Source organism: Argopecten irradians, chromosome 12 (assembly GCF_041381155.1).
Source record: "Argopecten irradians isolate NY chromosome 12, Ai_NY, whole genome shotgun sequence".
In the NCBI taxonomy this organism is placed as follows: Eukaryota; Metazoa; Mollusca; class Bivalvia; order Pectinida; family Pectinidae; genus Argopecten; species Argopecten irradians.
Genome location: NC_091145.1, coordinates 28,202,485 through 28,218,749, shown reverse-complemented (window position 1 = coordinate 28,218,749; position 16,265 = coordinate 28,202,485). Strand labels below are relative to the sequence as shown.

Below are 16,265 nucleotides of genomic sequence, written 5' to 3'. Positions count from 1 at the left end.
ATTTTACATATGGAACAAAAAATTAATATTGAAAGTCGGTGATGTAGTACCTTTAAAGAACCTTTATTCCACCGATATTATTGCCATAATCGTCATTCCTAAAATCCCCAAAAGTTGTTAAAGGTAAGTTTTCAACGTTAAACAAAGCTAGATCAAACTAAATATTGTTCTCAAATAGACTTTTGACTAATTCAATTTACTAATGAATATGGAAATTATTGTCAAATTCATAAAGTACGATAATACATGCATATATATATCTCATCACAAGTATATATAACCTAGTATGATGTAAGAAAGTACATATGTTGAAAATCTTTTTTGTTTTTATTACTTTACTTCATACAGACAACACAAGAGAGAAACTTTCCGTCCTCGTACGGTGGGCATGGCAACGACCCACATTTAGATTTGACGCCATAGAAAAGTTTACCATTCTCATCGTGGTTACCCCCTCTTGGAATAGCTTGTGGATTCCCATCAACACATACGTACTGAGAGGCTGCCTCGTGGCCATGGTAACCGGCCGCTAAGTCACCGTGATACACTTCCGTCCACCCCGGGTAGCATTCCGTCCTACCCGGAATCATCAGAGAGACGGCGTATTGTGTAATGAGACATACGGCACAAGGCACATCCTCAGCATAGTTAGGCATACCAAACAGAGTGTTTGGTGCCTCGAACTCAGCTCCGTACATAAAACCGACATTTTCACCGTAGACCAAATCCTTGTGTGGTCCCCAGATTGGATCGTCAGGCATACATACACTTTGATACTTTAAAGAAATGTAGAGGTAAAGTTTACTTAAGTCAAAGGACTGCGTCATACGTGACGTCACGACTATCGTCAGAATTCCATCGACTGTCAAGGGTTCTCCGAGTCGCTTTCGATTATCATGATCAGACTATGTTTTGGTTCTGGAGCTTTTTTTGTTATATTAACATTTCAAAGTTGTTTATATGGGATCCAGCGTACAAGATTTTGATCCGAGTGTTCTGATACAGGATTGTATGTATTTAAACGTAATTCTTGTTGATATATATATAGTAGCCGCAAAAGAAAGTTGGTTTCTATAATTCCGTATCCTAGATCAGGCGATTAGAAACCTTACATGCACGATGACTGAATTGAACTAATAACCATGTGGTTGCATGAGTATTTTTTAGCATTGAACGTCTTACAGTTTGCATTCATAGCCAATGTAAATGGCAACTGGAAAGAGCCAAATTCCATGAAGTTGTGCGCTTCATGTTTAATTTTTAGCGCGCTTCATGGAATATGCCTCTGAGTGCCAACTGAATGAGTTTTAAAAGACGTTCAACGCTTATATTTACATTTGGTAATAATTTTATAATGAATTGCCGATAGATTTTGTATCGACAATGAATAAAGAACTCATTATCGTAAAGATTTAGCATAAAGACGATTAGGAAATTTACACAAATATCCTATGGTATTTTGCTCTATAATAGTCGATTGACTAGGCTATTTAAGCATAAATGAATTAATGAATAAAGAACATTATCGTCATTTATATACATGATTAACATAATTTACAATGGAAATTAGGATCTACATATTTATAAATATATATTTCATAAAAATCTATTCAGATTTTACATTAAAACACGTAATCAACCACTACGTTGAAAATAAATTCTGTTTTAAATAGATGAATTATTGCTTTACTTCATACAGACAACATAGAAGAGAAAATGTTTTCATCGTAAGGAAGGTGTTCCACATTTAGTTTGGACGACATGAAACAATTTCCATTCTCGTCGTCCGTGTCTCCTCCAAGAATCGCCTGTGGATGTTCCGTAAACATATCTGTATTGGGAGTCTGCTTTGTAGTCATGTATTGTTTCCTAATTCTTTCCTTGGCACCGTCTCAGTTTTGGCCTTGAATTGAGCGTTCGCCCCTGTGAGGAAGGCTCTGAGTTCTGTACCCTGGCCGAGACACACAAAAGTCTAAAAAAAGTGGTAGTATCTGCTCCTGCTTAGCGCTCAGCATACTGGGAGTGGGACGACTGGTTCGCCCGTTGTGATATAGCACTATAAAAAGGGCAACAGCTCCACTATACAAGAAGACACAACATAAAAATACCGCAGTCTCCCAAAACACGCACCTCGCACAACATATACGCAACAAACCGCGTACATGGGAGGCCGTCCTTACATGACCATAGCTGTTAATAGGACGTTAATTAATCAAACAAACAAGTAGTCATGGATACCGGACGCAAATTAAAAGTCACCGTGGTACACTTCTGTACATTCAAGGTAGCGGTGTTACAACCAAAATTGAAACAATATGTATCTGACAATTGACAATTGAAAGAGGAATCTTTTCGCTGCTTTTCAAACTTTAACTATCAAAATACAAGAAGATGGCCTGCAAACCATCTTGTTAACCGATTGGTGCAAAAAAATGCAATATATACAAACAACGGACCAAGAGGAATCAACATATGGAGTTTGAGAAAGATCCTTTCAGAACTTTCTGAGAAATAGTGGTAACAAACTACATTTATCTATATCAAAATCCAAAACGAATGTGGAGTACAACATGAGACGTGAGATTATTCAGTGATCAAACATGGTGATTTTCACATCATAAACATAAATAAAGATACAAAGTGAAATTTCAAAACTCTCAGCTAAAGGAAAGAAAATATGAATAGTAGAACCCTGCAACTGGAAATTAAAATCATATACTAATTAAGTGACAGATTTTGGGTGAGCATGAAGCTTACTGAATGCTAGTAAGTAAGGAGCAAAGTATTTCACGACGTTTGGTTCCGTTTATCCATATCTTCAATGATTTAAAGAGAGGCATGTAAAACAGTTGTTTAGAAGCATGATCCTTTCTGATGGAACACATATAAAATTGAGGATATAATCTACCATTCATGTACCTGCTAGTATGCATGGCATTGTTTACGATCGAACTTGTGTTCGAAAAAATTTGAACCAGTTTAACATGCCATCGTAGGAATTGACGTAGAAAAAGGTGAGAATATTTCGTTCACTTGTGTTACAACAAATACGTGATTAGTAAGGGATGTACATCTAAGTAACAAGTTTTAGGCCAGTGCGAATAGTCTGTAATTGTAGTTATTACAATGGTCGATGTAGAATGTTTCTGCGGACACATCAGTTCATTCAATTTGAAAACTTTTCACTGATTGTGAGAATTAATTTTCAAAATAATTATTTCTATGCTTTTCCAAGTTTCTTATTCGAGATAACTGAATCTTTATTTTACATATTGAACAAAAAATTAATGGCCAGACCAACTTTCCTTTCTTATAATTGAAAGTCGGTGTTGTAGTACCTTTAAAGAACCTTTATTCCACCGATATTATTGCCATAATCGTCATTCCTAAAATCCCCAAAAGTTGTTGAAGGTACGTTAAACAAAGCTAGATCAAACTAAATATTGTTCTCAAATAGACTTTTGACTAATTCAATTTACTAATGAATATGGAAATTATTGTAAAATTCATAAAGTACGATAATACATGCATATATATCTCATCACAAGTATATATAACCTAGTATGATGTAAGAAAGTACATATGTTGAAAATCTTTTTTGTTTTTATTACTTTACTTCATACAGACAACACAAGAGAGAAACTTTCCGTCCTCGTACGGTGGGCATGGCAACGACCCACATTTAGATTTGACGCCATAGAAAAGTTTACCATTCTCATCGTGGTTACCCCCTCTTGGAATAGCTTGTGGATTCCCATCAACACATACGTACTGAGAGGCTGCCTCGTGGCCATGGTAACCGGCCGCTAAGTCACCGTGATACACTTCCGTCCACCCCGGGTAGCATTCCGTCCTACCCGGAATCATCAGAGAGACGGCGTATTGTGTGACGAGACAGACGGCACAAGGTACATCCTCAGCATCGTTAGGCATACCAAACAGAGTGTTTGGTTCCTCGTACTCAGCTCCGTACAAATAACCGACAGATTCACCAGTGACCAAATCCTTGTGTGGTCCCCAGATTGGATCGTCAGGCATACATACACTTTGATACTTTAAAGAAATGTAGAGGTAAAGTTTACTTAAGTCAAAGGACTGCGTCATACGTGACGTCACGACTATCGTCAGAATTCCATCGACTGTCAAGGGTTCTCCGAGTCGCTTTCGATCATCATGATCAGACTATGTTTTGGTTCTGGAGCTTTTTTGTTATATTAACATTTCAAAGTTGTTTATATGGGATATTATCCAGCGAACAAGATTTTGATCCGAGTGTTCTGATACAGGATTGTATGTATTTAAACGTAATTCTTGTTGATGTATATATAGTAGCCGCAAAAGAAAGTTGGTTTCTATAATTCCGTATCCTAGATCAGGCGATTAGAAACCTTACATGCACGATGACTGAATTGAACTAATAACCATGTGGTTGCATGAGTATTTTTTAGCATTGAACGTCTTACAGTTTGCATTCATAGCCAATGTAAATGGCAACTGGAAAGAGCCAAATTCCATGAAGTTGTGCGCTTCATGTTTAATTTTTAGCGCGCTTCATGGAATATGCCTCTGAGTGCCAACTGAATGAGTTTTAAAAGACGTTCAACGCTTATATTTACATTTGGTAATAATTTTATGATAAATTGCCGATAGATTTTGTATCGACAATGAATAAAGAACTCATTATCGTAAAGATTTAGCATAAAGACGATTAGGAAATTTACACAAACATCCTATGGTATTTTGCTCTAAAATAGTCGATTGACTAGGCTATTTAAGCATAAATGAATTAATGAATAAAGAACATTATCGTCAAATACGGAATATATAGCCATTTGAACAGCCATCGCGTGATCGCTGGCACGACAATGTGACGTCATCGTGATAGTGACGTCATAATTAGCGGATGGCAGTGCATAGACTAATGAATGCCAACTGCTCTTGGTAATGTTACATAGAAGAGCTGCAATGAAAGTGTAACTATGTATCGACGGAAGCTGTACGTTGTACTAACCAGACAACTGTTATTAGATACATGCATTAAACGTTATGATATCGATGTGAATGGAGGAAAAGTACCATACCTCTACAGTTATGGCAGGAACACCAACTTCGGACTTACTGGCATTTCCATCTACATATACAGACTATTGGTTTTTTCCATTTTCTATCATAACTAAATATAGTGATGATCAGAATACATTTATATACATGCTTAACATAATTTACTATGGAAATTAGGATCTACATATTTATAAATATATATTTCATAAAATCTATTCAGATTTTACATTAAAACACGTAATGAGCCACTTCGTTGAAAATCAATTCTGTTTTAAGTAGATGAATTATTGCTTTACTTCATACAGACAACATAGAAGAGAAAATGTTTTCCTCGTAAGGAAGGTGTTCCACATTTAGATTGGACGACATGAAACAATATCCATGCTCATCATCCGTGTCTCCTCCAAGAATCGCCTGTGGATGTTCCTTAAACATATCCGTATTGAGAGTCTGCTTTGTAGTCATGTATTCTTTCCTAATTCTTTCCTTGGCACCGTCTCAGTTTTGGCCTTAAATTTAGCGTTCGCCCCTGTGAGAAAGGCTCTGAGTTCTGTACCCTGGCCGAGACACACAAAAGTCTAAAAAAAGTGGTAGTATCTGCTCCTGCTTAGCGCTCAGCATACTGGGAGTGGGACGACTGGTTCGCCCGTTGTGATATAGCACTATAAAAAGGGCAACAGCTCCACTATACAAGAAGACACAACATAAAAATACCGCAGTCTCCCAAAACACGCACCTCGCACAACATACACGCAACAAACCGCGTACATGGGAGGCCGTCCTTACATGACCATAGCTGTTAATAGGACGTTAATTAATCAAACAAACAAGTAGTCATGGATACCGGACGCAAATTAAAAGTCATCGTGGTAGACTTCTGTACATTCAAGGTAGCGGTGTTACAACCAAAATTGAAACAATCTGTATCTGGCAATGGACAATGGAAAGAGGGATCTTTTCGTTGCTTTTCAAACTTCAACTATCAAACTACAAGATGATGGCCTGCCAACCATCTTATTGACCGATTGGTGCAAAAAATGCAATACATTGTATGTAAAAACAGTGGACCAAGAGGAACCAACATATGGAGTTTGAGAAAGATCCTTTCAGTACTTTCTGAGAAATAGTGGTAACAAACTTCAACTACATTTATATATATCAAAATCCAAAACTAATGTGGGGTACAACCTGAGACGTGAGATTATTCAGTGATCAAACAAGGTGATTTTCACATCATAAACATAAAATAAAGATACAAAGTGAAATTGCAAAACTCTCAGCCAAAGGGAAAAAAATATGAATAGTAGAGCCCTGCAACTGGAAATTAAAATCATATACTACGTGACAGAGTTTGGTTGAGCATGAAGCATACTGAATGCTAGTAAGCAAGGAGCAAAGAATTTCACGACGTTTGGTTCCGTTTTTTCATATCTTCAATGATTTAAAGAGAGGCATGTAAAACAGTTGTTTAGAAGCATGATCCTTTCTGATGGAACACATATAAACTTGAGGATATAATCTACCATTCATGTACCTGCTGGTATGCATGGCATTGTCTACGATCGAACTTGTGTTCGAAAAAATTTGAACCAGTTTAACATGTCATCGTAGGAATTGACGTAGAAAAATCTATTTCAACTTAAATTCGTCATAAGGTGAGAATATTTCGTTCACTTGTGTTACAACAAATACGTATAAGTAAGGCATGTACATCTAAGTAACAAGTTTAAGCCAGTGCGAATAGTCCGTAATTGTAGTTATTACAATGGTCGATGTAGAATGTTTCTGCGGACACATCAGTTCATTCAATTTTAAAACTTTTCACTGATTGTGAGAATTAAATTTCAAAATAATCAACTCTATGCTTTTCCACGTTCTTCTTTTTTTTCGAGATTACTGAATTTTTATTTTACATAAGGAACAAAAAATTAATGGTCAGACCAACTTTCCTTTCTTATAATTGAAAGTCGGTGATATAGTACCTTTAAAGACACTTTATTCCACCGATATTATTAACTCTATGCTTTTCCACGTTCTTCTTTTTTTTTCGAGATTACTGAATTTTTATTTTACATAGGGAACAAAAAATTAATGGTCAGACCAACTTTCCTTTCTTATAATTGAAAGTCGGTGTTGTAGTACCTTTAAAGACCCTTTATTCCACTGATATTATTGCCGTAATCGTCATTCCTAAAATCCCCAAAAGTTGTTGGAGGTAAGTTTTCAACGTTAAACAAAGCTAGATCAAACTAAACATTGTTCTCAAATAGACTTTTGACTAATTCAATTTACTCATGAATATGGAAATTATTGTTAAATTCATAAAGTACGATAATACATGTATATATATATCTCATCACAAGTATATATAACCTAGTATGATGTAAGAAAGTACATAAGTTGAAAATCTTTTTTGTTTTTATTACTTTACTTCATACAGACAACACAAGAGAGAAACTTTCCGTCCTCGTACGGTGGGCATGGCAACGACCCACATTTAGATTTGACGCCATAGAAAAGTTTACCATTCTCATCGTGATTACCCCCTCTAGGAATAGCTTGTGGATTCCCATCAACACATACGTACTGAGAGGCTGCTGGGTGACCATGGTAACCGGCCGCTAAGTCACCGTGATACACTTCCGTCCACCCCGGGTAGCATTCTGTCCTACCCGGAATCATCAGAGAGACGGCGTATTGTGTAATGAGACATACGGCACAAGGCACATCCTCAGCATCGTTAGGCATACCAAACAGAGTGTTTGGTTCCTCGTACTCAGCTCCGTACATATAACCGACAGATTCACCGGTGATCAAAACATCCTTGTGTGGTCCCCAGATTGGATTGTCAGGCATACATACATAATCTGCTGCTGCTCCAGTGTGGTAAAAGTACGATCCGCCTGCAGTACCTGGATATGGGTAAACCATATATACACAAACTGGTTAAGCGTAAATCATTTTTAATTATTGATGTAAGTAGCTTCACCACAGATACTTGATCACATGTACAAGTTTCCTTTAAGTTATGATTTGTTTAAAATTGGCCAAAACATACAAAAACTTTTTATTATTCCTGTAATTATATATCTCCGTTTCATCAAATACATAGTATTAAACCATACATTTGTCGAACAGGTGTTCGGCCATTGAGGCATTTTTCAAACGTTCATTTTTGTGCAATACATTTTTTTCAACTTGAAATTGCTATCAAAAACCATTTTCATAAAAGTTGCTGAAAATAATGGTAATTAAATGTCATCGACAAGCATTGTTTGTCACAGTTTGAGACCAGACATTTTAACTGTGAATGATCGATCGTGACCAACCTCGGATAAGTCGAATACCTTAGGCAGGTTTTCCACGAATTATTGACCTGGTCTCAGGATCATGAAACAGACTTAAGTCCAAAGCTGTCTTTATTTTAAACTTAACCAATCAAAGATGATGTTACAAACGTTGAACACATGATTGGCTAAGTCTAAACTTCAGTCTAATATTTTGATTCTGGGGCCTATTCCCCTGCTGTTCGAGTTATGGGGGTTTTACTGTTTTAAATTATCTAATATGATAATATTATATGGTATATGATGGTAACATTTCTGAATATCCATGAAGATATGATGATGATGATATTGATTATAATGTTGATGATAAATCATGATGATATGAGGGGGACGACGACGACGGTAATGGTGATCATTTTTGTCATTGCATATGTTTTTTAATATAAATTTAATTGATAACATATATCATGTTGATATTTAGTATAAAATGTAATATGATATATGATGGTAATATTTCTGAAGATCTGTGAAGATATGTGGTGATGATGGTGATGATCGTTCATGTTGATGATTATGATCCTGATGAATCATGATAATATGATAATGATGAACATGATGATGATAAATGATGATATGATGGTGACTACGACGATAATGATGATGATGATGATCATCATCGTAATGATGATAAGTGGATATTGAATTATTATGAATGATGTGAGTGGGTTTTTACAATTTTTATTTGTGCTATTTATATGTAAAATTACAAAAAAAATATGATATTTAGGTTTACAGTTGAGTAAAATGAGAAGACACGCTCAGATATTGAAGAAAGTTGCGGTCTTTTTCTTTTAATTTCACATCTTACAATGATATCAGTAATTGTAAAGAGACTTCTTGAGAAAGGTTTTCATTTTAATATACATGAAACACTAAAACAAGAAGTAATACTGTTGCAAATACTTTTAAAGTATCTTATACGTTTATCAGTGCCTTAGAATGTGTTGTTTTGTGTTTTTGTAATCACAAACATTTACAAGAAAATTGCCTCGGTCTCTCCGCATAAAATCTTGACTAAAGCCAAGTAAGATGTTACTGAGACCAACTGTAAAGTTTCGAAAAAAAAAATTAATGTGGCCCACAATAAATACAAACCGACGTTCACGGAAACTCTCGATTTCTGGAAAATATCACGAGACCCGATCGATACAAGTTATATGCCTATATAAGAAACGATCGTCTTCGCACGTGAAAAACAGAAACAAACATGTTAACGGCTGTAGAAAATGTGCAGGCCTATACACAGGGACCTGACACGAATTTCTAACCAACAGTGTATAATATGTATTATATGATCAATTATTTCTCTTTAAGGTAAGATATGCGTCACTGATATGTAGAGCCCGTTTATTAAAAAAAATCACTTGTATTAAAAAAATATGTCTGTTTTTCTGTACCTTCATACCCTTGATATGTAACACACACACACATATATATACTGTTGGTTAGAAATTTGTGTCAGGTCCCTATGGGCCTATATATGAAACGCTTCAATTGCGACTGTTTCAAGATGGCAGATATGTTTATAAAAAGAATTTTGACCGTTCGATATCATAGGTTTATCTACACGGAATGATGTCATAAAACACGCCTTTCATCTTTATTCTAGGTCATTGGTACACTATTCGATCATTGTATATGTTTGTGATTAAATTTTTTTTACGTATATTGGGCATTTAATTCATCAAAACTTGTGAGCTTTAATAGATTACAGAAGAATAAAATAGTCTATCCTCGCTATCGTAATTATGTAATAATCATTTATTCAAAGATATGATATATATAGATCTATATACTGTATTCCATTACCTGAGTAGACCTTGGTTGTTATGTTGGCCGGACAGTCATTTCTACCCCACCTTGTAATAACGGCTCCCTTCGCACCTATAAGGGCGAGTAAAACGAAAGAAATGTTTTTTTATAACTATTCAGTTTTTCATATGGAATGCACATCACACAATCATTTCCTTATTATCATTCTCACTACTACTATCCTCACCCTCCTCTTAATCATCAACCATACATACAAAATACTATCTTCATACAAAATACTACCTTACAAAATACTATTTTCATACAGAATACTACCTTACAAAATACTATCTTCATAGAAAATACTATCTTCATCCTCAACACTTTCATTACATTCATCTAATGGATTATATCTACAAAGCACGTTCATCATCCGAATTCATTCACTCTGCAATCGCTTTTATCTTCAACCATTCAATAACTCGTCTCTAATATCATTATGATCTTCAGATCCAAACATCACTTTTATCTACCTTTACTCATATCTTAAATTTCCACAAATATCTTACTTCAATAATGTAAATGATTAAATGAAAATTTAAGTTATAATAAGAGGAAGTTACTCATCACTAATAATTTTTTAATAAGTTTATAGATAGATATATGAAATAAATACATATGTATTGCACTTTTAATAGGAAAGAAAAAAAAGCAAGAAAGGGTAAAAAAAGGTAAGAAGAAAAGAAGAGATAGGAATAAGAGGGGAAAACAGAGGGGCGGCTAGCCAAGTTTTTTTTTTTTGCTTTTGTCTTTATTTTTGTTTTCTTTGTGTTAAATAAGAAAGAATTTGTTGTCAGGATGAACTACTCTGAACTGGAACAAGAAAATTATATAATGATTGAAAGGGTCATTGGATTTTTTTCTCACCAAAAAAAATCTGCAAGTCGGTAAGTCTCACCTTGAGCGTCATACTTGACTTGGAGCTCGGCAAGTTTGGTATTTTGGATGTCGTACTTGGCCTTAAGGTCGCTGAGTTCAGTATTTTGAGTGTTGTACTTGACCTTAAGGTCGCTGAGTTCAGTATTTTGAGTGTTGTACTTGACTTGTATCTCCTGAAGTTCTGACTGGAATCTGGTGAGTTCCTGTTGTATGAACTGTGGATCACTAAGAAGGATTCTCATCTGAACCAGACGTACAGGAAAGAACAGCAACATTAACCACTAATAACCAGGGATAAAACATGTCGGAATAATACGGTAAATAAGCTTACATGTTGTGCCTTATCTTTTGCAAGGTCCTCGCAATGTCAGGCAGGTTTGGTCATAGATAAAAATGTCTGAACTTTTAGATAACGTCTTACTTATGGTCAGTAGATACATAAAATTGAGATACAAATATAGGTATGGCAAGGACATTAGACTTGATCCAGATCAAAGCACGGAATTTCCATATTATTTAAGTATGAACAAAAAAACAACAACACGTATTTTTTGTATGCTCTCAAAATGACGTTCACGTGTTTGAACACTTTCCTACTTTTCTCTTTTTCCACAACATTTGATACAGCCTAAGTGAATTCGAATCCTATATGGGGCAGTTGCCAGGTACTGGTCGCTGGTTTCTCTCCGGATACTCCGGTTTTCCTCCACCAACAACCCTGGTACGTCCTTACATTATCCTAACTTAGGACGTTAAACTAATAAAACCATAATTGCTAATAAGTAGCTTTTGAATTTTTTTATTAAAGAAATCAGTGACTGTCAAAGACAACTATAACGCTTTAAACACTTACCTAGAAGAGGAAGATACAAATGTCGTTCGTACATGATTGAGTTCTGCCAAAGGATCTCGACAAATCGATGGATACCATTTGAAATCAGCGATAGATGGTTAGTCAGAAGTAACAAAACGCGCTTTTGGAATTTCAATTGAAGTATTTCCCATTCGATTGACATTTGTGTGTTACCTTGAATACATCGGAATCTTCCAATGCTGGCCAGATTCATCATCGGGTGGATGGTCCTCCTTCCTCAGACGTTTCGGCGCTTGATCCACGACGTCTCCAGAGGTGCGTCGACTGGGGAGATCAATCCCAGTCAGAAACTGACCGGCTCTTGCTGCTGCCTCGATGTCACTGCAGCATGTTGTCTTGTTGTTGCTACAGCTTAATTCTTCCTGCTGCATCACGTCTGTATAGTGATGTCCTCTGACTCGTCACCGTGTGTGTCTAGCACTATTGCTGGTGACCGCTCCATCTCTCGTCCCTCTTTCTCCGAATACAGCCTGATGCCGCCTCTGCCCGTCTGCTCACTGCTCCCACCGACTTCTTCCTTTCTGCTCCTACCACGCCCAACAAAGTTCTCCACAGTGACTGGCTGAAGAACCCTCGACATCTGACCTCCACTGGAAGGCACCATGTCCCCAAACCCTGTTCCTGGCAATCCTCCACGAGTTGCTGGTATTTCAGCCTTTTCCTCTCGTGTGCCTCTTCAATCCTGTCCTCCCATGGTACTGTGAGTTCCATCATAAGGACCTGCTTGGAGTTCCGGGACCACAACACAATGTCTGGGCGAAGGGGTGTTGACACAACTTCCTCTGGAAATCACATGTGTTGGTGGATGTCAGCCCTCATCTCTCATTCTACTGCCGTTGCTAGTATCCCACCTCCCTCCACGCTGCTCTTTCCCTTCGCACCTGCCTTCACAAAGTTGGTGAACTTTGGTCCCTTCGTGAATGCCCTCTTCTTCCTTCTGGCACTGTCAAGCTTGCAGCTATCTCTTTGAGGACCTGGTCGTGGCGCCATGTGTATCTCCCGTCTGTGAGGGCAACTGTACATGATGACAACGCATGTTCCAGATTTGCTGTTCGTCCACAGAGTGTGCATGCTGCGCTTTCCTTGAGGCCCCATGTAAACAGGTTCGTTTGGCTTGGTATCACGTCGTACGTCGACTTCACGAGGAATCCCAGTCTGTATCCCTCCATCTTCCAGATGTCATCCCACGATATATTCCGTTGTCTCGCACCTACACAAAGCAGCCAACTCCCCTGTTGTCCCAAGATGACAGCTCGCACTTGTCTTGCCTCTTCCTCCATCTGTCTGATCTCTGCTTGATTCATTTTCCTTCGCTCCCTTGGAATTGCACTGCGCCATGTAGGTCTAGATATCGTATCCAGTCCTAGTCGCCCGCTGCAACCGTCCCTGCGATGTCTCCATACTGCCATCTTGCTTCTGCCTCTTTCACAGTCTTCTTTGCTTGTCTGTGTGGGTCTCGACCCTCGCATCCCTGACCTTGGCGTCTACGCTGTCTCTCAACATAAAGACCTGCCGTATCTTCGTCACCTTGAACTCTTCCGTCACCGGCTTGAGTGGTAGCTTAGAAGCCGACGGTGCTGAAGCTCCGGGGTACACCAACGCCGAAGGTGTCCACTGATCATCCTCTCCAGCGCTTCTTCAGAAGAGAGTGGCACTTCGTGGACCAACAATGGCCACAAGAGTCTGGGAAGTACGTCGTGCTGGTAAATCCGGCTTTAAACTTCCCTGAGCCCACTTCCGTCGACAGACTTCATCCGCACTGTTTCTGTCGTTCAGGCTGATGTCGAACCTCTTTCCAAGGCTCTTTACTAGCTTCTCGGATACCGTCGATTTGTCGTTGCCACCATCCTTGAATCTTTTTTCCTTCACTCTGCCTGCCTTCAAGACGAGACTCCGAGACTTTGTTGGTTTGAATTTCATCCGTGCCCATGTGACCATGTCCTTTAGGTCCCTTCGGTTCCAACGTCCTTCAACGACCACCATGTGACATCGTATATAAACGCTTACAAAAATATAAGGATCCTAATCAATACTCAGAATAAAGTGATGGAATGATCTACTATTTCATTAACGTATGCTTTATTTTAAAGGTATAACTATCGTAAAGGAATACACATGTGTTTCGAAAACACATTCAATAAGTGTATTATGCATAAGACGGGGTTATCTCTAAAGTTACCCAAGCACTCGATTTAAAAAGATGCCGAATCTTGAAAAGTGGTGTAATTATGTTTTGAAGAAAATAAACAATCGTGTGATTGGTGAGATGAAATTTAACTCGAAATTTTGAATGCTTCACCGTTTACTTCACTTAACACAGACAAAACAGGAAAGAAACTTTCCATCCTCATACGATCGGCAAGGCAACGATCCACATTTAACTTTGACGCCATTGAAAAGTTTACTAATTTCATCATAGTTACCTCCTCCAAGAATAGCTTTTGGATTCCCATCAAACACATACGTACTGGGAGGCTGTACGTACTCTCGGCGTGATGACCGGAAATTAAGTCACCGTGATACACTTCCGTCCACTCCGGGTAGCATTCTGTTCATCCCGGGATCATCAGATCTAGAGAGGCGGCGTGTTGTGAAACGACACAGACAGCACGTGCAAGAACAAGGGATAAAAACAGGCTTGTAGTCCACGTGTTAAACACATCTTGGCAGTGACAGTGTCTTATCTTCCACAATTTACTATATACAACATTCACTATCGTTGTCACATTGACCTGAAGCAATTGCAACAAAAGGATACATGTAGTTTCAATAATAATTCAGTAATAAACGCATGAACTATTTTTATTGTTATATAAATTGTTATTACTTTTTAACTTCTGGTAGGCCTATTTCTACAGTTTATTCGACGGATGCGCATAATTCAGTTATTTAAGTATAGGCATAAGAGTATTATAACAAATTCTGTATTCTGTAATTCTGAGCTGTCTCGTTTCCAAGAGATTTGTCAAGCTATTTGACCAAGAATTTAACGGAGTTTCCGATGATCGCTGGTGTCTCTGTGTTTTTACATGAAATAACTGTATAATTAATAATATTTAGGGGGTGTTAATTTCGCTAAATTAGCGGATCCATCCAAACCCGCGAAATTGTATACCCCGCAAAATTTGTCAAAATCATGATTTACATATCATAGGCTGTCGCATCAATGACGCTGTTCCCGTAGGTCATTCATTTAGGTATTTTCTGATGCACTTCAAGCAGTATTCAATAATGTATTTCTCTGTAAATTCAAAAAGGAAGCGAATAATCGTAGTTGATTTTGTTAACAAGAATTCAGGTTGCAGATTTTTGCGCATGATAGAAGTTTTACTTCACATCTTGTTACTGTAAACGTTGATTTGGATCCAGAAAACTAATGCATTTTCTTTGGAGATCTTGATAGCTCTAAATCTGTACTATTAATCAATCATGAACTATAACAGTAGACCCGAGTGCTTCCATTGACCTACACAAGTGAGAAAAATGAGACAAATGTAGATGTTCTGGATCTGTAAAATGGTAGTCGTTCATCCAAGCATTGACTTGAATTTGTTACTTATGCTTTCTGGTCATTTGTCTGATGAATGTTACAGATTACATATCATACTAGTCATAGAAAACGTCACACATACAACGTTCACAGGCTGTGTAACAATATCATTACATAAAACATCCAGGAAATGTTTTCATAATATTTTATTTAAAACAATAAAATCAGGTTCTTTCATACTGTCCTTTCCTAAAATGCAAAATTTGGTAATCACTACATTTTCAGAAAACTTAATACTGTATTCGTCGTTATTAGCGCTACTCGCTTCTTCTCAGTGGGGAAATTGAAGTAATATAAACAACCTCATCCAATTCCATGAATTTCACAATGTTTTATAGCTGTGTGCTGCTTATAACAATCACATGTGAAACACAACGTAATAATGCGTCTCAAAGAAAAGAAGGCATATGCATGTTTACTGTAACATATCAATGTGCCAGGAGTACGGAAAGAGTGAAAATATGGATGAATTTTTTAGAGGTTTTTCATCCACAACTCTTATATTACTTTCATGACCCAATAAGCGCCCCCTTTTATTATTATTCTTGGCGCTAATTACGGCAAATATGGTATCTACTTTCACATCCTTCAAACTCATCACACATGTACACCTATGTCCACAGACATCATTATGACTCGCACACTTACTGAATTGTTACCCAAACATACTCAACACATTCAATCCTGATGACTCCCATGGTATGTGTGAGGGATGAATAGATTTATGAAGCACTCCTCTCTA

General features: G+C 37.4%; 3 protein-coding genes across 4 annotated transcripts; all 3 read right to left on the bottom strand.

Moving 5' to 3' along the window:
• Positions 1-335: 335 nt before the first annotated feature.
• On the bottom strand, positions 336-761 carry LOC138305031 (uncharacterized). Its single transcript, XM_069245443.1, has one exon. It carries the CDS (start codon positions 759-761, stop codon positions 336-338), a length of 426 nt encoding a protein of 141 aa, XP_069101544.1.
• A 2,851-nt stretch (positions 762-3,612) lies between these two features.
• On the bottom strand, positions 3,613-4,038 carry LOC138305030 (uncharacterized). The gene has a single exon (XM_069245442.1). The coding sequence runs from the start codon at positions 4,036-4,038 to the stop codon at positions 3,613-3,615; it is 426 nt and encodes a 141-aa protein (XP_069101543.1).
• A 3,429-nt stretch (positions 4,039-7,467) lies between these two features.
• Positions 7,468-11,438, bottom strand: LOC138304705 (uncharacterized). 2 transcript variants are annotated; one of them, XM_069244936.1, is made up of 4 exons: positions 11,264-11,438; positions 11,119-11,221; positions 10,218-10,292; positions 7,468-7,973 (listed from the first exon to the last, which is right to left on the bottom strand). In XM_069244936.1, the coding sequence occupies exons 1-4, from the start codon at positions 11,372-11,374 to the stop codon at positions 7,489-7,491; spliced, it is 774 nt and encodes a 257-aa protein (XP_069101037.1). In that variant the 5' UTR covers positions 11,375-11,438; the 3' UTR covers positions 7,468-7,488. The 2 variants fall into 2 exon arrangements, with proteins under 2 accessions (XP_069101037.1, XP_069101036.1); XM_069244935.1 differs by having other exon boundaries at positions 11,119-11,438.
• Positions 11,439-16,265: the final 4,827 nt, after the last annotated feature.

Coding starts and splice junctions, on each gene's coding strand:
- LOC138305031 (XM_069245443.1), bottom strand. CDS start 761: ATGCCTGACGATCCAATCTGGGGACCACACAAGGATTTGGTCTACGGT.
- LOC138305030 (XM_069245442.1), bottom strand. CDS start 4,038: ATGCCTGACGATCCAATCTGGGGACCACACAAGGATTTGGTCACTGGT.
- LOC138304705 (XM_069244935.1), bottom strand. CDS start 11,374: ATGTTGCTGTTCTTTCCTGTACGTCTGGTTCAGATGAGAATCCTTCTT. Junction 10,293..11,118: donor AGTCAAGTATGACGCTCAAG/GTGAGACTTACC, acceptor TCGCCCTTATAG/GTGCGAAGGGAGCCGTTATT. Junction 7,974..10,217: donor AACAACCAAGGTCTACTCAG/GTAATGGAATAC, acceptor ACCCATATCCAG/GTACTGCAGGCGGATCGTAC.